Source organism: Bombus affinis, chromosome 13 (assembly GCF_024516045.1).
Source record: "Bombus affinis isolate iyBomAffi1 chromosome 13, iyBomAffi1.2, whole genome shotgun sequence".
In the NCBI taxonomy this organism is placed as follows: domain Eukaryota; kingdom Metazoa; phylum Arthropoda; class Insecta; order Hymenoptera; family Apidae; genus Bombus; species Bombus affinis.
The window spans coordinates 3,127,995-3,149,167 of NC_066356.1; the positions used below are offsets into that span (position 1 = coordinate 3,127,995).

The 21,173-nt window shown below is 36.1% G+C and overlaps 4 protein-coding genes across 4 annotated transcripts; 2 read left to right on the top strand and 2 right to left on the bottom strand.

Moving 5' to 3' along the window:
• Positions 1-2,410: 2,410 nt before the first annotated feature.
• Positions 2,411-4,406, top strand: LOC126923659 (cytochrome P450 9e2-like). The gene is made up of 3 exons (XM_050737344.1): positions 2,411-2,909; positions 2,982-3,575; positions 4,387-4,406. Exons 1-3 carry the CDS (start codon positions 2,504-2,506, stop codon positions 4,404-4,406), a joined length of 1,020 nt encoding a protein of 339 aa, XP_050593301.1. The 5' UTR covers positions 2,411-2,503.
• A 1,597-nt stretch (positions 4,407-6,003) lies between these two features.
• Positions 6,004-10,663, top strand: LOC126923336 (cytochrome P450 9e2-like). Its single transcript, XM_050736700.1, has one exon. It carries the CDS (start codon positions 6,285-6,287, stop codon positions 7,884-7,886), a length of 1,602 nt encoding a protein of 533 aa, XP_050592657.1. The 5' UTR covers positions 6,004-6,284; the 3' UTR covers positions 7,887-10,663.
• A 493-nt stretch (positions 10,664-11,156) lies between these two features.
• LOC126923337 (cytochrome P450 9e2-like) lies at positions 11,157-16,434 on the bottom strand. The gene has a single exon (XM_050736701.1). It carries the CDS (start codon positions 14,179-14,181, stop codon positions 12,604-12,606), a length of 1,578 nt encoding a protein of 525 aa, XP_050592658.1. The 5' UTR covers positions 14,182-16,434; the 3' UTR covers positions 11,157-12,603.
• Positions 16,435-16,518: 84 nt separating this feature from the next.
• On the bottom strand, positions 16,519-18,826 carry LOC126923338 (cytochrome P450 9e2-like). The gene has a single exon (XM_050736703.1). The coding sequence runs from the start codon at positions 18,725-18,727 to the stop codon at positions 17,153-17,155; it is 1,575 nt and encodes a 524-aa protein (XP_050592660.1). The 5' UTR covers positions 18,728-18,826; the 3' UTR covers positions 16,519-17,152.
• Between the last annotated feature and the right edge of the window lie 2,347 nt (positions 18,827-21,173).

A 21,173-nucleotide genomic window follows, 5' to 3' on the forward strand; every position in this document is an offset into this window, starting at 1 on the left:
TCAGAAATCGCGAGAAATATCTGTTCGGGGAGTCTTTTAAATTTTGTCAGAGTGAAAGAGTCTAGCATTATGTAAATCGAATAAAAGATTCGAATTTTAAATAAATAAAAAATTATTTCCCAATAAAACTTTTGTTTTAATATTTATAATGTGAGATTAAACGCGTAATACATATCCAGTTGCGTAATATTACAGAAACGGGTCCTTCGAGTTTAACTTTCGAGTAAAATGGACCACTAAGAAAATCAAACCTATACGTGGTTATTTAACATGAACATCTTTCGAATTGCAATAAGCGTTGCTTTGAGAATCAACTAACAGTGTATTAATCGTCAACGTAGGTAGAGAATAATTACTATACTATTCCTTTCGCTTCCTCTGATCCCTCACTCTGGATAGTTGTAGAAGTAACTATATACGCCACTTATATAAGAAAATCCACAAAGAGTTTCTAATTATATGCCATCGCAAAGTAGTGGTTTAGAAATTATTCATTCTAGAGATCGTGTGATTTTCATCGAGGTTGAATGACAACATGTCCTCGTTTTGGATTTCTACTCGAATTAAAATGATAAAATATCACGCGCATGATCGGCGATTCAATTTCTGATAGAAATATTTTTTGATCTTTTATTTTGATCTTTTTTCCAGATTAAGCGGGTAATTTTACTTCCGAGTAATATTTAATTTTACGTCTCCACGTTTGTTTTATTTTTTGATATAGAATTAAAAATTAAAATGTGTGCACGTGAGAAACCATAATAGTGGAGTCAATGAAACAAAAAGAAGAAAAAAAAGAATTGAAGATATTGAATAATAGTTTTAATTTCGTTTCTTTTTCATCGATTTTTAACACTTTGACGCATTTCAGCGTGGATCTTACTGCCAACCGCTCTATATGTAATTATGCTCTCTGAGAAACTCGCATTGAACCATCATTATTATTAAGTCTTTATCATATGATATTAATTTATTTTATATTTACTTATTTCTTAACAATCCCATACAGTTACAAAAAAATCGGAATGTTATCCTTTCCTGACCATTCACTGTCACTGGATCACTAGACTCACAGATTGGCGGTCTTTTCAGTGCATCTGTAAATCTTTTCTTTTCAATAGAGCATTGTCTGAGGTATACTGGTGTTGTCCGTTGTTATTGTTGCTGCTGGCTGTAGATGTCGTTGTTGGGGTACTGCTGATTTTTCTTCCTAATTTAGTTGCCTAGAAGAAAAATCGGACTCCGGTCGCCAGGATTTGAAACTCGGGTTTTGAACGTTTGTAACCTAAGGCGCTAACAACCACTGCGCTGCCGTCGTCCGACACTAGTTAGTGTCGAGTGATGGTATTTGGCTTGTCGAGTGCCGCTACATGTCAAATACAGAAATCATTTGTCTCATGTGCAAGTACCGATTAAATTCAGCAAAAATCTGAAATCATGTGAACGTGATGGCATCTGACAAATGGCAGAGTACCATCACGTTTAGTTAAACAGTTAAACAGTTTAGTTGACAGTGGCCGTCAAAGTGTTAAAAGTAAAAGTGAATGTACATATTCGTTAAAGATATTACCATCTAGTCTAAACAAATTAAAGGATATGCCCGAAAAATTGTTTTCGTCATAGAAATTTGAACGAATATCATCAACGCGTTCTAATTTATCAGTATATGTAAATAAAAGTGAACTTTGAATCGTTATATCAGATATTATATACGTATGTATGTATGTATGCGCTGTTGCAAGCGACATGACGGATGTTCGGAAATGTATCCAACCGGACCAAACTGTGTTTCGTAAGTATTTAAAGCTGTTTAACCTATTAAACGATTCCAATAATATTTATTTTCACCTTTACTACCAATATTTTAAGAACGATATGATTATCAAATAATAAACACGGCAATTATATTATATATTTATTGTAATCGACTGATGATCGAACCGAGTCGTTGGATTCGTAATCACTCAATCGATCGTTTGATCGATGAATCATATATCCTCAACCACTTACGTAACTTAAAGCACTTTTAAACTTACAGATTTCCATACGTTTGAATGGCGTTGTACTCAAAAAATTGACTCAACGAAATTGAATGGTAGCCTTTTCAACCTAACTTCAATTCGCACGATCAGGTCACGGAACCCTTTCGAGGCATATGATCTACCACACAAGAGCTCATTTCCTTTACTAGGTAGCACATGGGAGTCGATATTAACGCGATAGTCATTCACAACTGTGGTTCAGGAAATTTATAATCTGATACCAGACGCGAAATACGTGGGACTCTACAACAGAATGACACCGGTCTTGATGATTCGCGATGAAGAGTTGATCAAATCCATTACCATAAAAAATTTCGACTATTTTCGGAACCATCGAAATTTCATCAACGAACAAATAGACAGCTTCTTCAGCAGTAATCTCCTGCTACTCCGTGATGATAGGTGGAGAAACATCAGTTCGTTATTCATTCCAGTAAGTTATTCACTTCAGCTCCAGTAAGATGAGATCCATGTTTCAATTGATGTCCGAGACCGCTGTAAACGTGGCAAAATATTTGTCAACCCTTCCGGCGAATGAGAACGTGGTAGAGATGAAGGACATCTTCACCAGCTATGCCAACGACGTGTTCACGACGTGTGCTTTTGGTATCGTGATCGATTCATTGGCCGATCGAAAAAATAAATTTTATACTTTAGGCAGAGAGGCTTTAGATATTCACAGCTTATCAATTCTCAAACTTATTGTGATAAAAATATTTCCAGGATTAGCCAGAAGATTTGGTATAACGTTATTAAGCAGAAAAGTGACGGGTTTCTTCAAACAAGTGGTATCTGATAGCATCAAAGTCAGAGAAAAGAAAGGAATAGTCAGACCAGATTTTATTCAGCTGATGATGGAGACCAAAGGTAAATTAGGCTCGGGAAAGGATCTCACCGTCGATGATATCACTGCCCAGACATTTATCTTCTTTTTTGGAGGCTTCGAGACTACGTCCGGACTATTATGCTTTGCTGCTCATGAAGTGGCTGTGAATCCCGAGGTTCAGGAAAGACTGCATGCCGAAATCGATTGCGTTTTGGCCGATTCCAGCAGGGAGCTCACTTTCGAAATGTTCAACAGTCGTTTAGAGCATCTCGACGTTGTGATCAACGAGACACTGAGAATGTATCCAATTATACCTATCACTGATCGAGAATGCTCGAAATCATTCGAACTACCTTCAGTTCTGCCAGGAGCGAAACCATACGTAATGAATGAAGGCTCTCATCTGTGGTTGCCGATCTACGCGATCCAACGTGATCCAAAATATTTTGAGAAACCGAATACCTTCGATCCAGATCAATTTTTGGATAAGAGGAGTAATCTCGTTAACAGCGGAGCGTATTTACCATTTGGCATGGGCCCGAGAAATTGTATCGCCAAAAGGTTCGCGTTAATGGAGACTAAAGTCGCATTGTTCCATATTTTTGCCCGTTGCCGGCTCGAAGTTTGTTCTGAGACGACGATGCCTATGGAAATGAAGACGAGAGGAGTGTTTCTTACGGCGAAAAATGGATTTTGGTTGCGGATAGGCAATTGGTGGATGCCACGCCAAAGAAACTGTCGCTCTTTTGAGTCAAACCAGTCATCGAGCCATTTTCGTACATTTTCGTAAGAAGTGAAGTGCTGGTCAGAAAGTGCGTGTCCCATCGATGCAAATAAATCTGTCTGGCGAGTAAGCCACGTGCGAAAGTATTTCCCAACTAAAATCCTTTCCGGTTTCCTTGACCGGTTTTGCTGTATGTGATGGTGCATTATCATGAAGCAAAATTACTTTGTGTTGCCTTTTTTGATATTCTGGTCGTTTTTCACGCAAAGCTTGATTCAAATAGATCATTTGTTGTCGGTAGCGCTCAGTATTAACGGTTTCGCCAGGTTTTAACAGCTCATAATAGATCACGTTCCACGTTCCACGTTCTTCGTTCCTCACGTCAAAATTGCCACTTCTGAATTTTTTAAACCACTCAAAGCACTGTGATTTACCAAGAGCATGCTCACCGTAAGCTTCGACAAGCATTCGATGCGATTCTGCAGCAGTTTTCTTCAAATGGTAACAGAAAATCAATGCTGTCCGCAAATCGTAGTTTCCAGGCATAAAATTCGACATGTTCAACGCTATTACAAACTATGCTGTTGTATGAAACTTGTATTGTTCTGAGTCGAAAATATTTGTGAGATGTCAACAAAGACTTTTGGCATCAATGACGCAATTTAGTGATAACTACATTATCAGCTAGGGCCATCTATAGGCAAATTCCGGTTTCATATTTACAGACCTGATATAGCATCGTGGTCTCTTTGATGTAAATTTGAAGCGTATATTTTATTACGAATTTTTATCAGACAAGCAACAATATTACTAAATATCTTTCTGTATATACGAGTGAAAACCATTAGTATACATAAAGTGAATAACGCGCAGGTTTAGACAACCAATAAGATTCACGTAATTTAAAAAAGCTTGAATATAGAAATCTTAAAAGTATTTACAGCCCCGGTGAAAAATCTAACAATATATAAAACTTATTAGCAGTGAAAATGGTTAACTGGTTCGATAGCAGTATACTTATATATACCTAATTATGTATATCTATACTTATGTATACTTAAATGGTAGAAATGTTCGTGTAAGCCTAAACGACCTCAAAAGTATGTATATCGTATAAAATTGTAACATATCTGTTATTATCACTGATAAAAGAATCGATAAATAAACAAGATATAATTAAAAGAAGAATAAAGTGAAACAATACAATTTTTTTTTTTGTTCTCGCAAAAAATTTTAACATAATAGATTTTATGATCCATTCTTACGTGCCCATAGAAGAATGTACATACTTTTATGTGTGCATGTAAAGCTTGCAGTTAATTGAATAATTAGTTTTCACGACAATCAATATCATAAATATAGTTTTATGATACAATGCTTCTGAAATTGCACTTACGTGACTTTGTACTGCTTTAACTTCGTCAATATTTCAAATTTCCGTATGAAATTTTCCGCGCATATTCCGAACCGAATATCTCACTTTTCGAAAGTATAAAAAAATTTCAATTTTTCAATAACATTTAGGAAAGTTTTACAAAGAAATACGTGTTTGATTTGACGAGATATTAATTTCGCCAAATATGAAATGATTCGAATTTATATTAGGATATTAAATTAGACAAAAGAGAAAGGACAGTAGTGCAGATTTCTCTATACTTTGAAGTTTTACGTTTATCATATTTCGCGGTTTATCGAAGAATATCCTTACTTTCTTTCATTTTTGTACAGTATAATACGTACGAAATTTTGGCAAAAAAATATATTAAATATACTTTAGACATTGTTTCGGTTTCTATATTATAGCGTCAAGTTTCATATATTCGTCGTTTAATTATTCTCACCGAATCTCTGCATTAACCACGTTATTTCGTATTCACAAAATTTATACGATTTTATATTACGTTAAATCATAATTCTTTGGGAAAGAAAATATAGAAAAGTTTCAAATACAGCATAGGAAATTCAAATATTATCCGAGAATAATATCCATTTTTTCTTCGATCATCTTAATTTATTCGCATAATTGTGATTAAGAAAATTTTTCTTGTCGAGGAATTTTCAAAGGAATAGTGGCATAAAAATAAAGACGATTATGACTCATTTTTATGTAGTCTAATAAGTAAAAAAGCGATGATAACGCGAAACAATGTATAAACATACAAATGCACGAAGGACATCTATATTCGATAAGATATATTTACCTATTAGACAGATAAAAACTAAAATAATAAAGCATAGTTGACGACTAAATCAGCAATAATTTCTATAACATCATATCGCTAAACGGTATATAGAAATAAGAAATATTCAAAGAATACACAGTTGAGAAATACACAGAAGTTTGATAAGACTTATTATCTCACATACATAATACAAATGTTTGCACGCTCTAGCATAAATAGCCCGACGGCTATTAACAGTTGCATCAACCCGTCATAGCCAGTCAGTACGTACGCAGCGCTCTAGCATAAGCATCATTTAATCGCGTGTTCGGCCACTCTCTCACATTGGAGTATCCATATACGTTGACAGCTTCTAAGCTTTTTCTTAACATCGAATCAAACATAAGCTTTTCTCGTGATTACCGATCGAAAGTCGAACCTCTTTAAAGAAAAACAATGATCTAATTCTTTGGTAGGTGGTTGTGTGGTGTTATACCAGTGAATACCCAGTAGAAGTGTTGAAAATAACGATGGAAATAAACTGGTGGCCAATAATCGCGGCGGTGGTCGCCGTAATCGCGGTAGCTTATTACAGAATCACTAGGACCTACGATTTCTTTGAGAAACGCGGGATTCCTTACTACAGTTACGTCCCGCTATTAGGAAGCATTTGGGAGGCCATACTTCAACGAATCTCGTTCGCCGAGACGGTTGAAAAAATATACCAGGCGTTTCCTGATTCGAAGTACATCGGTTTTTTCGACTTCTCCTCACCCATAGTTATGATTCGAGATCTCGAATTGCTCAAGTCGATCACCGTGAAGAACTTCGATCATTTCCCAGATCACAGATCCTTCGATAACGTAGATAGAGATCCCCTGTTTGGTAAGAATTTATTTGCCCTTCGTGGCGATAGATGGAAGGAAGTGCGAAACACGTTGAGTCCAGCCTTCACGTCAAGCAAGATGAAGGCGATGTTCGTACTAATGCGTGAATGCGCTAAGGAATACGGCGATTATTTCGCTTCTTTGCCTGCCGACCAGACTACTTTGGAGTTAAAAGATTCGTTCACCAAATATACCAACGACGTAATCGCTACTTGTGCCTTTGGCATTAACGTGAACTCGATAAAGGACCCGAAGAACAATTTTTACGTGTACGGTAGAGAGGCTACTCATTTTGGAAGATCGCAATCCATCAAGTTTTTCATTGTAAGAAGCTTGCCCTGGATAGCTAGAGCATTAAATATCAGGATAATTAAGAAGCAGATCGTGGATTTTTTCCAAGACTTGGTGGCTACTACGATAAAGACCAGAGACGAGAAAGGTATCGTTCGTCCGGATATGCTTCAGCTGATGATGGAAACGAGAGGGAAATTAGCCCCAGAAAAGCAGCTGACCATCGAAGATATGACTGCCCAGGCGTTCGTCTTCTTCTTTGGTGGATTCGAAAGCACCTCTACTCTGATGTGCTTCGCTGCTTACGAGGTTGGAGTGAACGAGGAAGTTCAGAGGAGATTGCAAGACGAAATCGATCAGGTTTTGGAGGATTGTAAGGGCGAAGCCACGTACGAGGCTATCAACGACATGAAGTATCTGGACGCTGTCATTCTCGAGAGTCTTAGGATGTACCCAACCATCGTGGCTGTCGATAGACTTTGCGTAAAACCGTTCGAATTACCGCCACATTTGCCAGGAAAAAAACCCTACATCGTCCAAGAAAATGAATGCGTATGGATACCGATTTATGGAATTCAGCGTGATCCACAGAATTATCCAGAGCCAAACAAATTCAATCCTGATAGATTCTACAGCGATGCGACACAGATGTCCAACTCCAGTTCGCTCTTTACCTTTGGATTGGGACCTAGAATGTGTATCGGTAACAGATTCGCGATATTGGAGGCGAAAGTTTTGTTGTTCTATATTTTTGCTAAGTGTAACCTCACACCGTGCGCCAAGACTTCTATACCGCTGAAATTGAACAAGAAAGGATTTGCTATGACGTCAGAGAATGGATTCTGGTTTAACATTCAACCGAGAAACATAAAGAAAGGCGAGGTCGAGAAAATTACGGTTCCAGGAACGACGATGTTTATCGAGAAGATTCCTGATAGACATCCAGACAATTAAGTCATATACGATGTTTGTAATATCAATCTTCCGAACTTTCGTTTGAAAATATCTACGTATATTTTTTCGATATATTCAATTCGATAAGATCGACGGTAAACCAGAAATCAGAACCAAAGGCTTCGAGTTGAACACGTCACTTCAAACGTTTATATTTAGTTATTCGCATCGTCACTTGATTTCGAAGTATTAAGAATCGAGATGCTTGTTTCGCAAAAGAAAGTGAAAAACACATATACTTGGGGTATTCAAAGTGTATAGAGAAATAAAAAGCTTTCATATAATATTTTCATTGTAACGCATAAAATATATGAATTGTACAAAGTTTCGGCTCAACGATTTCTCTTTTGTTCGAACAGGGAAACACTCTTAGATATCTATATTTAAAATCAACAAATTGAAAATAATTCTATTTAACAACGAAGAACGTAGTGATTTTTGCGGAGATGAAGTACATCTTGTTTTATTTAATTGTGTTAAAACATCGTTAAATTTTCATAACTTTAAGCGATTTTAGTATTTTGTCGAATGATTTTCTATTGATACGATCTTTATGATTAATATGATTTTGTAGAATTTATAGAAAATAATCGTTACTAATGTTCTACAAGCGTACTCTTATCCAGCTGGTTTGCCAAATGCTCGACGGATGATCTAATACATAGATAATACAGATCTAATGATCTAATAACTCGATCGATGTTTTATAGCTTTTTTTCCTTTATACGTGTTTACGAGATTTTCTCTGTATACTAACATTTATATACATTTTATTATTTAGATAAATGTATCTGTTATAATATAATATGATTAAACAAAATTAATATTTGGAATAAGAATATTTTGGGTTTAAATAGAGGAACAAAATAAATAAATACAAGTTTGTATTGGGAAATAGAATTTATAATTCTAATCTATAATCGATTGTTACTAAGATTACATTATTGTTTTTAAGATAATACCATACTGTCCATACCATACTTCGTCCTAGTTTCACAAATTTCAAGTTTCAGGTAGCGTAAACTAAATAATTAACGATAGCATCCTCCGTCTGGGGCTCCAAAGTTCTTTCTGATAGAGAAAAGATTCTATATACGATTGCCTTTCCTGAACATTAAACGATACGAAAAAAACGATATCTTCGTTCAAAGATGTTAAAGAAGTCTTCGATCAACTTTGTGTTTATACCTAAGGTACATTTCAATCCTTTTTATCGATTTTCTTTATTTATTGTATTATTTTTACGAGTTAATTTCCGTTAAGCACCGATGTATCTTAGTTTTGGAGGTTCTCTACTTCTTTCTCCAACCTTCCCGCGTGATCGTAAATAAGGGGGAAAAAGCCAAAGAGATAGAGAAGAATTTTTTGGGTATCCCAGAAAATTCTTCCGCCATCGTCTAACCTGTTCGTATTTCAGCGGAACGAATCGGAGAAAAAATGAAAAGGAGGATCGAATCGTGGCGTGTTCTTGGTCATATAATGGATACGTGTTACGCGTCCATCTCAATTATCCTGGCCTGATGCGTCAGCATCGTCTCTGCATGTCCAGCACGTAACATGGAGTCGAGATACGTATAACAGTCGTATGTGTAATATATTCTACTACGTGATCGGCTAGTGGCAAAGACGCCATACGACCTTGTGAATGTTGCTTTAATGAGCGAGTTCCCGCGTATATATAAGCTGCTACATCACGAGCTGGTTGCTCGTCACAATATCATGCGGATATCGCATCAACTTAATTGTGATCTACTTCTTCATTCTCGTGGTTCAAGAAATTGTGATAATATGCTGCGAACTTTCATGGATTTGATATTCGACTTTCTGGGAATCGTGAACTTTGTCTTAGACAGAGTTCTGATCGGTAGCTGTGGCGATTAAATACGTATGATCATTTCTTTTTATAACTTCTTGAAACACAACAGAGGAAAAACAATGAATATTCATTAAATTTATTAAATGATTGGGTCATTCTAAAGGTTTTGTCCTCCGAAGATAATCTTAGGTCTATTATGTTATAGTTTCTAGATGCGAAAGTTTGTGGTTGTTGTCCGATTTCCTCTGTCTTATTCCGCTTGTTCAATTTGGAATGATTACAAGGTTCAAGGCTAAACGTTGGAACGATCGTAGACTGTAATTTATCACATAATTTCAAACCGGGGATTTCAATTCTAAACGACCGTCGATGTCCATTTGAAGCGATTGTGGGATCTTCAATTGAAATTACTTTGAATTTCATTGAACGATCATTCTATTTATAAATATTCTGAGGTGTAAGTTGTCCGTGATAATTGTAGCTGTTGGCTGTAGAAGTCGCTGATGAGATACTGCTGGTTTTTCTTCCATTTTTGATGCGTAGAAGAAAAATCGGACTCTGATCGCCGGGATTTGAACCCGGGTCCCGAACATTCGTAATCTAAGGTGCTAACCACTGCGCTGCCATCGTCCGACACTAGTTAATGTCGAGTGGTGGTATTTGTTGTCGAGTGTCGCCACAATTCAAAAGAGGACTTATTGTGAATATACGCAATGAATTAATTGACCTGTCGATAATAAGTACGCGGTTGTACCCGCATCAAATCGTATCATTATATAAAAAAAAAAAAAAAAAAAAATAAACAACTTATATGTCCTCTTTGACACCATACGAACATTTTTAGAAAACACCCGAGTAGCTTACAAGGAACTTGAATATCGCTAGATTAGATTGCGAAAAGTATTTTGTATGAAGCTATATAGTTGTAACTTTTAAAGGAATAAAGTTATCAGTGACAGTTTTTCTTCGAAGATAATTAACAATGCAACGACGTGGCAATCTTTAATTGAACTAACGATGACGACTATTGAAAAGATACGAAACGAAACTCAGATATGGAAATCTCTTCGATGAAGAGCACATTGATGAAAGATAAATATTTTATTAAGAGTTATTTTCTCGCATGGCTAATGTTAATAACGTACAATATCCTTAGATAACGTTATAATAAATCTCTATATTACCTACAATCATTTTATTATGACCTTCAACGGTATAATACTACAGCAACAACAATGTCGTAATAAAATCTCTGTTCCTTACGAATGACCATACAACGAGAACCACGCACATTTATCATGAAATTTCTTCGGAAATTAATCTAAACCAACACTCGACTAGAAAACATTAACAAAAGCCAAACGAAGTTAGCAATAATAACTAGATACATAGTTAACAATAGCAACGGAGTTGGCCGAGATAGGAAACAACGCAACGAATATTTTCATAAACGATCAACAAGTTATATTCGACGAAACGGGGAAGCACTTTGGTTCAGTGCAGATTATCGTGCAACTTCTTCGGAAGGTTGGTCGTTGTTAAAGGACCCGTTTCCGATCCAACGACCCTTAGGTGCCTTAGGAAATATCTAGCAGGTTGACTCGATAAAACTACCCTCTCCCCTCTAATGTAATTCACTTTAGCTACGGCGAGTGCGTGGAAGGGATGAAAAGGAAAGCTCCAAGACCGAAGGTTAGCGATCGAACCAACACCATCAAGACCGGCTTTTGGTCAGAATTAATGAACTGAAGATCGTAAGGGTGGATTCAAGCAGTGTATTGTCTTGTCGTTTTAGTGGAAAAAGGCGCGAAACGATGGCTAAAAGGGAAAAGGAATCTTAGTTTTCTTGCTCTTCTTCTATCTTTCTTTCCTCTTCATCTTCGCAGTGGTATATGTCCTACGATAAAACTATGGCAAATAAATTACAGTTATAATAAATTGCACCAATTATCGAAACATGAAATAGTGTTAACACTTTTATTAATGTATAACATATACTTTTATCGCTTTGAAGACTATTGTTTATTGTAAAAATTATAACTCATATTCATACATATAATTTACATATAAACGATGTATAATTACGCAGTAAATTTGTGCTTCTGTTAAATCTCACATGCGGAATAAAAATTAACATTACTTTTCAAACTATCCGAAACAATACTTCCTCGATTACAATATTTTCCTTCCGCAAGTGTCAAACATTCTATTTATCTGTTTACTCGTCATGATTAGTCACTTTTTTTACTTAGTCCATGATATTTTTCTTTCATTAAAGAACTTTTTTCATGTAATAGTTAGTATACATATGTTATATGTATGTCCACGCATCTTTGAATTTATTTCATTCTGTATTTATGTCAAACGAATTTTCTGAACTTAATGTTTCAATTACGTCATAAACTTGCTAAAAAACAGAATATTTTGTTGTCAAACTCTAACAAAACAATTATATTCAGTAAATTGTTCATTACACAATATTAATCTTTCGAAGCACGAGCGAATAATCAATCAGATAACGAATTATATAAGAAACTTTTTATTTTGCTTATATTACATTAAGTAAAATAAATAGCAAACTTTAGTCAGTATTAGTATTAACATTCGAAAGACGGACGCTGCGCCGCTGGATTCGCAGTAAATTTTTTTTACTCCAACATGTCTTTTCTGTCCTTGTTATCGAGATAGTACGAGAGTTTTCTTATCGCTAATGGAGAGGAAGGGGCCAGGCTCATGTTACAAAACATCTTCAGTATGCTCCAAACAAAATTGAGCCAACGTATGGATCACGTGAATTACGACTGATTCGGCGTGACGTCCGCCGACATAGAGTTAACTAGAAAACACTACTCCGTACGCAAAGAAGATTTTAACCGCATTAAAGATCACTCATTCGCAAATTCAATTTCTACAATTTCCATTGCTCAAATGTTTTGTCGTTCCATTAGTTTGAGATGTGCAGTAAGAATTTTCTCTGGGCTCAACATTCAGCCAAAATCCATTCTTAGCATAGGCGGTTATCACACCTTCCTCATATTGCAACGGAAGCAACATCTTCGATCCAATCTTGACGTTGCACTTGGCGAGAATGTGACACAGTAATACCTTTATCTCTGTTAACGCGAACCGATTGCCGATGCAGATTCTGGGACCGAGACCAAACGGCATAAACGCCCCCGAATTTATGATCTTCTTTCCATTCTCGAGGAATCTATCCGGATCGAATTTCTGCGGATTTTCGTAGTGCTTGGGATCGTGGTGAATCGCGTCAACAGGTATCCAGATGTTCATTCCTGCTTTTACGGTGAAAGGTTTTTCACCAGGTAAGGCTGGTGGCAGCTCGAAATCTTTCACGCATAGTCTATCCAAGAATACGGTAATTGGTTGCAATCTCATCGCTTCGTTGATCATGGCATCCAAGTACTTCATCTTCTGTATGGCATCGTAAGTCAATTGTCCGTTATTATTTTCCAACGTTTCGTCGATTTCCTCCTGTAGTCTTTTCAAAATCTCTGGATTTTCGGCTAGAAGGTAGAACAAAAAACTCGTCTGCGTTGCAACGGAATCAGTTCCACCAAAGAATAAGCTAAAAGCGTGATTAACCATGTTTTCCGTGCTCATACCTTTTCCTGGACCCTTCTTGTCGTTTACATCTATGAATAGTTGTAGAATATCTGATCGATAAGTGCCATTCTGTTTCCTTTCCTCGATCGTGTTGATCACTTGTTCGGTAAAAAATTTCGCTATATGTTTCTCCAGAAATCTGAGCTGGAGGAGCTTCGCCAGCCAGGGTAGGTTCCTTTGCGCCAACATTGCCATATCTTTTTTGAAACTAGTGAACGTGGTCGATTTGCCGTACGTGTAAAATACGTTCTTCGGATTTTTTATGGTGTCGACAGATACACCGTAGACGCAGGTGGCGATTACGTCGTTGGTATATTTAGTCAGCAGATCCCTCATCTCCATTTCACGCTCATTCTCCGCTAGATTCGACAAATAGTTTGCGTATCTGGTAGCACACTCGGACATCAGATTGAACATATCCTTTATCTTATTGGAAGTAAACGCGAGTGACAATATGCTCCTTTGCTCCTTCCATTGCTCGCCTTTCATAGAAAACAGCATTCCGGCAAATATAGGGTCCATGTCCTTGAAGACAAAGTTACGATGGTCGGTAAAATGATCGAAATTCTTCATGTTGACGGACTTGATCAAGTCGAGATCGCGGAGTACTATGATAGGCGTGAGTGACTCGTATATGCCAACATATTTCGCTTCAGGATGAAGTTCATAAGCTTCCAGAATGGTGTCTTGCAAGGTGGACCGTTTTGCGAAGAAGGATCCCATATTTCCAAACAGTGGCATCGGTGGAATGTGCAGGATTCCATGTTTCTTGAATAAATTATGATTCTTCGTGGCACAGTAGTAGATAGCGATCAGTATCGCTATCAAAAACAGACCAAGGGACAGATACTCCATTCGAATATACCACAACCACTATCAGAATTTCACTTCCGACACGATGTTTGCTGTGTCGGCCTTTCCGAATAACTAAAGGTCGATCAATTTATCGCGTAGCTATATACATAAATAAGTAAGAGGACACGTCTATATTCTGATACGCAAGAATGTCTCAAGCGTAGTCAATTCCCTAATCTTTAACGTTACGTAAGCAAAAACGAAAAAGATGAAATCTGTATTTCGTAAAAATCACCATGATTTATTTAGCGAAGGTAGGAAATGCGTAAAGTATCTCTTAAACGTTTGTCGGCTTATTTAAACGTTGATAATTGTATAATGCATTATGGAATATCCTATACATTGCAGTCGCAAATCTTTTTCGGAGCCTTCTAGCTTATGACGCTACGCAATACTGGAGAAGGCTTAATTTACGGTACCCTAGAGTATTTTCGTTTCCTCTTCCTAGAACCCAGGTTGACGAAAACTACGAAAACCACGTGACCAAGCGTTCGAAGCTTTACGTTTTCTTACAGCTATCTTTGATTGACACTCATTTTTGTTTTATTGTATCAGCCGGATCGATTGACGAGTTGGCTAACCTATCTGATTGTCTTTAGACTAATTGTCGAACGATAGTGCATGGTTTATGACAAATAATTACATCGTAATGTGTAAAAATAACAATATTTAATCTAGCTGTAAATTTTCGTACGGATGTTTCGACTAATTTAAAAGTTGCTGAATTAAATGATTTTAAAGTTACGACTGGAATAAAATCATTGTTCACGGTGACATCATCTTGTGGACAATGCGTTGACATAAATTTCTATGTGAATAATTGGAGTACGTTAAGGCATAGTGGAAGTATTGAATCGTGAAATAGAAAAATTCAAATATTTTATAACAGATTTGAGATATTCAATATATTTAGAATATTTATACACACATAAACGAATAATTTATTGAAAAGAAGCGTTTGTCCTATCAACGAAATCGAATAATCTAATCAATAAGATGTTTTGATGTGTATGTATATGTATTGAAATATGTACCGTTATGCCCGAACGATGAGAGGATTTCTTCGTATGGAATTGACAATGTTTCCAAAGAAAAGTCGCAGATACGAATATAGTGGTTCAAAGCAGCAGTGATAAAAGTCAAGAATTTGTTTTTGGTATTTTAAGCAAGTTTGGACTCGATGATCTATGAACTCGTTCATCTATCTCTTGATGTTTGATGAACTCCTGCCCGGTGCGGCATCCGCCGTGTGATTTTTGCATTGGACTTTGATGCGCGTTTCGACACTAGTTTGCCAGACGCAACTCTCTGAAACAAGGTTAAGTACATGCGAACGCTGATACGCTGGTATGGTTTAGATCGCTGGTGTTTCTGTGCCATGCGTAACAGTGTACACGATTACTCGACATTACAAGACCGTACAATATCATAAAACATATTTGTTATGCCGTCCTTTATCCGTCGTTAACTCGCGAGATTATTTATAAAATTCCTAAAAAGAATTCACGAACAAGAATTCCTTAGGTAAGGTGAAATCAATTGTTAATCGTTAATCAAGAGTTTCGGTCGAATCGGAAATTTATTATGAAAGCAACTACCGTTGATAAATTATTCCATTGAGCATATTATACCTTGCATTGTGATTTGCCGAGAATCTGATTTTCTGTCAGGCAATAAATCAATATACAGGATGATTTATCTAATTCGGTCATCTCAATTTAAAACTACATACGAACGAAATAAATCAGAACGATATTTATATTACATTATGATGGTATTGTAACAGGAATGCTATCACGATATTAAATTGTACATGCTCCGTGCAATTTATACATACGTAACTATATTGCTTCGTTTGGGGAAAGAAAGTAGTATTGTTGATATTTGTATCAATGGACTGAACTTGCAATACCATAACGCAGGTTTTAGATGTCACATAATTTTTCAAGGTTAAATATATTCCTAATAAGAGTTTAAAGTAGGAATACTTCAGTTTTAGGGATAGGGTTAAATAACACACCGATTCTTTGAAAATAATAAAACCGTTTAACAATTTTGGGTAATATTTTAAAGTAACAGAACTGTTTAATAATAATAAACTGAATAATAATAACAGTAACAAATTTTAATTAATGGAGAGAAACTTTTTTTTATAATAATATAGCAAAATATTACAAGTATAACGAGATAAAGAATCAAATTCCAATGCATAAGTTTGACAAAATAAGTTTCACAAAATTTTACGCAATACAAGAGTACAACAATATCAGTGTCGCACAAAGATAGAAGATATTGCATTATTTCACAAACGCATTCTTCTTACATTTTGATAGTGGGTAATAAAGGAAGTCGAGTTGGTCGACGTATTTGTTAACAGTACTGCAGACTCTGTTGATGAGATCGTTACCGAATGTCGATTTGCGAATAGGCATATAGAATAATATTGAATGCTGAAGACATAGGAGGGAATGTTAAAGTTAATTCGTATTGTAAGATCAGGACAGTTAATTCTGTTGTTCCAAATATTGCGTAATAATGATAATTCGTTAATAGTCCTACGCTGCTCTACTTACAATATATTCAATTGAGACAATAATCGCTGAATAATCACGATCGTTATATGGCATCAGGTCGCCCCTCTTGTACGCAAGAAACCTGAGAAAATTATGTTGGATATTTTCCGGAAGATAACAGGATTTCGCAGTACTTGGCGTCCATATTGCCAGTGCGTATTCGAGATGAGACAGCACCAGAGTAACGTACGATACTACAAGTGTAATTTAATACCTTCTTGTGTTTTACAGTATAAGATTATCTCGAGTAATTGATTTTTCAAACTCTGACGTGTGAACTATATTTCGCAAGTTGTACATTACATGATATTAATCGTTTAATGATGCGAACGTATGATAAACGTATCATTTTAAAGGCTTAAATTTTTCTACACAAGGAAATTAAAGGTTATTTTACTTCATATTCCATTTGTACAAATTCCATTGGTACCTCCGTTAATCTGGTCAAAGCGATAAGAACGTTTCCTTGGCTCAATGATCAACCAGAATCCATTTTTTGCAGTGGCGTTTATCACACCTTTCTGGAATTCTAACGGAGTTGTTGTTTTCGGTCCGATCTTGACATTGCACTTGGCAAGAAGGTGACACAGCAATACCTTCATCTTTGTGAGTGCAAACCGGTTTCCGATGCACATTCTGGGCCCAAGACCAAATGGCATATACGTGTCCGAGTTTATAATCTTTCCATTTTTTAAAAATCTGTCTGGATCGAAATTCGGAGAATTTTCGTAGTACTTAGGATCGTGATGAATCGCTTTCACAGGAATCCAAACGTTCATTCCTTTCTTGATCGTGAAAGGTTTGTCACCGGGTAATGCAGGTGGCAGTTCGAAATCTTTAGCACATAGCCTGTCCGTGAATATAGCTACCGGATGGAGTCGCAAGGATTCATTCATCACAGCATCTAGATACTTCATCTCGCTTAGAATAGCGTAGGTTATTTGCCCGTTGTTGTTTTCCAATGCTTCGTCGATTTCTTGTTGTAATCTTTTTTGAACATCTGGATTCTCGGCCAACAGGTGCGTCGCTAAGCTGATTTGCGTGGAAACGGCCTCAAATCCGCCGAAGAAGAAGCTGAAAGCGTGAGAGGCCATACTTTCCACGCTCATACCTTTTCCTGGCTCCTTCTTTTTGTTAGTCTCTAGCAATAGCTGTATGACGTCTGATCTATGAGCGCCAGTCATTTCTCTAGCTTTGACTGTCTCTGTCACGATATCAGAGAAAAATTTCTCGACGTAGCTTTCCACGTATTTAAATTGCAAGAGTTTCGCTAACCAAGGTGCGTTTTTGTGCATCAACGTTGTTAGAGATTTTTTGAAAGTTATTAACGTCGTGCCTATTTTACCGTACACGTAAAATACGTTATTCGGTTCCTTTATTGTATCCACGGAGACACCATACACGCAAGTAGCGATCACGTCGTTTGTATATTTACTCAGAAGGCTCTTCATCTCCAATTCGCGCTCGTTCTCCGGCAGTTTCGTTAAATGGTCCACGAATTTGACCGCGCAATCGGACATCAGTTTGTACATGCCTTTTATCTTGCTAGAAGTAAACGTGGGAGACAACATATTTCTATGCTCCTTCCACTGGTCACCTGTCAGACAAAATAACATTCCCCCTAACAAAGGGTCCACTTCCTTGTACGCGAACGGTCGATGGTCTGGGAAGTGTTCAATATTCTTAATGGTGACAGCTTTAATCAGTTCCGGATCACGAAGCATTAGAACAGGCGTCAGAAATTCGTAGAAGCCAACATATTTTGCTTCAGGATGTAATTGATAAATTTTGAGAATTAAATCGTACATGGTGCACTGCCGTCTAAGCAAGGGACCCATATTTCCAAACAGTGGCGTTGGTGAAATATGCAGAATTCCATGCTTCTTGAATAAATTATGATTTCTCGTGGTAAAGTAGTAAATAACGGCGAGTACTGCTGCCACTATAGACAAAGCGATCGGTAGATACTCCATGGTAAAGTAGTCGGTGAAGGTGTCAGAGTTTAGCGATGACACGATGTGCGCTGTGTTCTCTTACCAAGAAAACTAAGAGTCAACCTATGAGCACAGTTCCTATATAAGAGAACTGGTTTCTGCATATCAGTATGCAGGAGCGTCTCGACGTCGTGAAACTCCCTTGCGTTTGATTTCATCGCTTTCCTCCCACTTTTATCAGTTTTACCGTTTTTATCAGTTAGATAATTAGTTTAACATATTCGGCATAGATTGCAATTAATGATTACATATTTGGAAAAAAAGAAGGATCGAGCATAGCTTTGAAGGAAAAGAAATCTATCGTTTTGTTTGAAATTTTTAATAACCAATCTTCGATATAGTATTCGTTAATAAATACTTATGATCGTCTTCTATCCAGCTGACAATATATTTATTTCGTAGTTGTAGAGTTAATTTGTTATTCTTATTAAAATACTTTTCCCACTAAAGTTCTCAAACATTGAAGTATACAAATAAGAATAAAAGTTTGCGGACAGAGGAGCGGTTATATGCATAAGGAAAAGATTATTATTAATTTTTATTGATTTTGTGACGTGTTACGCAGTACTTTAATGCGCAGAATAAAAATTATCGCGGATAGAAGACGAAAACGCGAAATGATCGTTAGTTAATTTTTGTAAATTAAACATATTCTTAATAAAAATTCAAATTACGAATACTTCAATTTTGGCGAAGGAATATTTGTGCCTTTACGGAAGATTAAATGAATCATTGATTTTTTACAAAAATACAAAATATATAGTGAAGTATTTTTGTTTAAAATTAAATTCCGTTTTCCTATTTATTTATCACTATCGATCGTTCATTCTATCCAGATTAGTTGCGAGCATCGGACACATGGATAAAAGGACCATTCCTTATGTAAAAGCAATGTAGCATTTCTTATTCGAGGCTTAATTTTTGAAAAAATGCATTTTGTAGTCGTTAGATCTTTTCGCTCGGGTTATTTCTAAGAATGGATGGAGATAGAAAATTTGCATTTCCAGAGACACTTCCATATTAATTACTATTTTGATAAATTATAATGCAAGGAAGAGTAATTTCAACATAATTATAAATATTAATAACATTGTCTCTATATTAGAAATTTCTTCGTACCGATCTAATAGAGGCATCAGGCCCTTATCTGTTTATGTTTTTACTATTGGTTTCTCTTGACATTATAAATACAATTGTTTGAAATCGTGATTGGATTTACAACTTCGCTATATCTTATTACGTATATGTATACTCGATTATGTGCTCGATTATGTAAGAAGCAAACGCGTCACTGGATCTTTAAACATGAAAATAGTTATTTAAATTATTGATTATGTATAACAAAACACGTCAAACAATAATTTACAAACTAGATGTAGACAACTGCGTGTTATTACACTTCTTTTTCGTGCGACAAATGGTTGACGAGAAAAAATAAAAAACGGACTGCAAAAATGTTTTTTACATTTTGAATCATTTTTTATCAACAAAGACTTAAAAAAAAGTGTCTATTTTTATTTCCGAGCTGAAACACTTGTTACGATTTGGTCTTGATCTTCGGTATTCGTAACCATTATATGTTACTCTAGATGTCGAATCTTAGAATTCTCGAATTATATCTAAATCAAAATGGTAGTTACTGTCACCAGAAGTAGTTATTAACTATTTCGATTAATTCGACTCCCATTCGATAATTTTGAAACAAGGAAAACGATTGAATCGAATGATTCCAAAAACTTGTCGCACCCTTCTAGAGCGCGGCACTATTTTGAATTTCTAAACTGTTGTATCCTTGATATTTTAATTCGTTAATATAACCGTATGAGTAGCGTTAACTAGCGTATCAATACGACTGATAAATAAAATTTCACGTTTCGGCTTACCCGCTATCTGCAGGAGTACTAGCACGGGAAGGATTAAAGTCTTCTTGGAATAAATAAATATTTTCAATATCTTCTTGATTGATGAAAATAATAGTCAATGAATAGTTTTATTGAAATTGAAGTTGAAGAAAATGTTGCAATGTTTAGCTTCTCACCCTGCTTATATGTATAGTCGATCGCACTCCTGGAATATCGTACTGAGTCAATATAATTATTGGAAGACTGACTGTATGAATAGTTGACGATTAATAAAATGCTCGGTTTTACTTCTTGACGTTACTTAAAAATAGGATTAGAATAATTCTCGGCTTCGCAAAGACTACTGTTTTTCTGAACTTGATATTAACCCCTTCCCGTACTTTATCGAGTCAGACTCGCTAAGGTACGGGAAGGGGTTAACTCTCGATAAATTTTTAACTGATTCTTGACAAAATTTCAACTAACTGGACTGAACTCTATAACTGAACTGAATAACTGAAGTCAATAACTGAACTGAACTAACTGAACCATTGAAAAATTTTTAACTGAACTGCGCTTGACAA

Bases quoted from the DNA above. Each gene is read 5' to 3' on its own strand.
- LOC126923337 (XM_050736701.1), bottom strand. From the start codon at position 14,181: ATGGAGTATCTGTCCCTTGGTCTGTTTTTGATAGCGATACTGATCGCT.
- LOC126923338 (XM_050736703.1), bottom strand. From the start codon at position 18,727: ATGGAGTATCTACCGATCGCTTTGTCTATAGTGGCAGCAGTACTCGCC.
- LOC126923336 (XM_050736700.1), top strand. From the start codon at position 6,285: ATGGAAATAAACTGGTGGCCAATAATCGCGGCGGTGGTCGCCGTAATC.
- LOC126923659 (XM_050737344.1), top strand. From the start codon at position 2,504: ATGAGATCCATGTTTCAATTGATGTCCGAGACCGCTGTAAACGTGGCA. The intron at 2,910-2,981 runs GTAAATTAGGCT...TCTTTTTTGGAG, and splicing joins GCTGATGATGGAGACCAAAG to GCTTCGAGACTACGTCCGGA. The intron at 3,576-4,386 runs GCAATTGGTGGA...AATTTTTATCAG, and splicing joins TGGATTTTGGTTGCGGATAG to ACAAGCAACAATATTACTAA.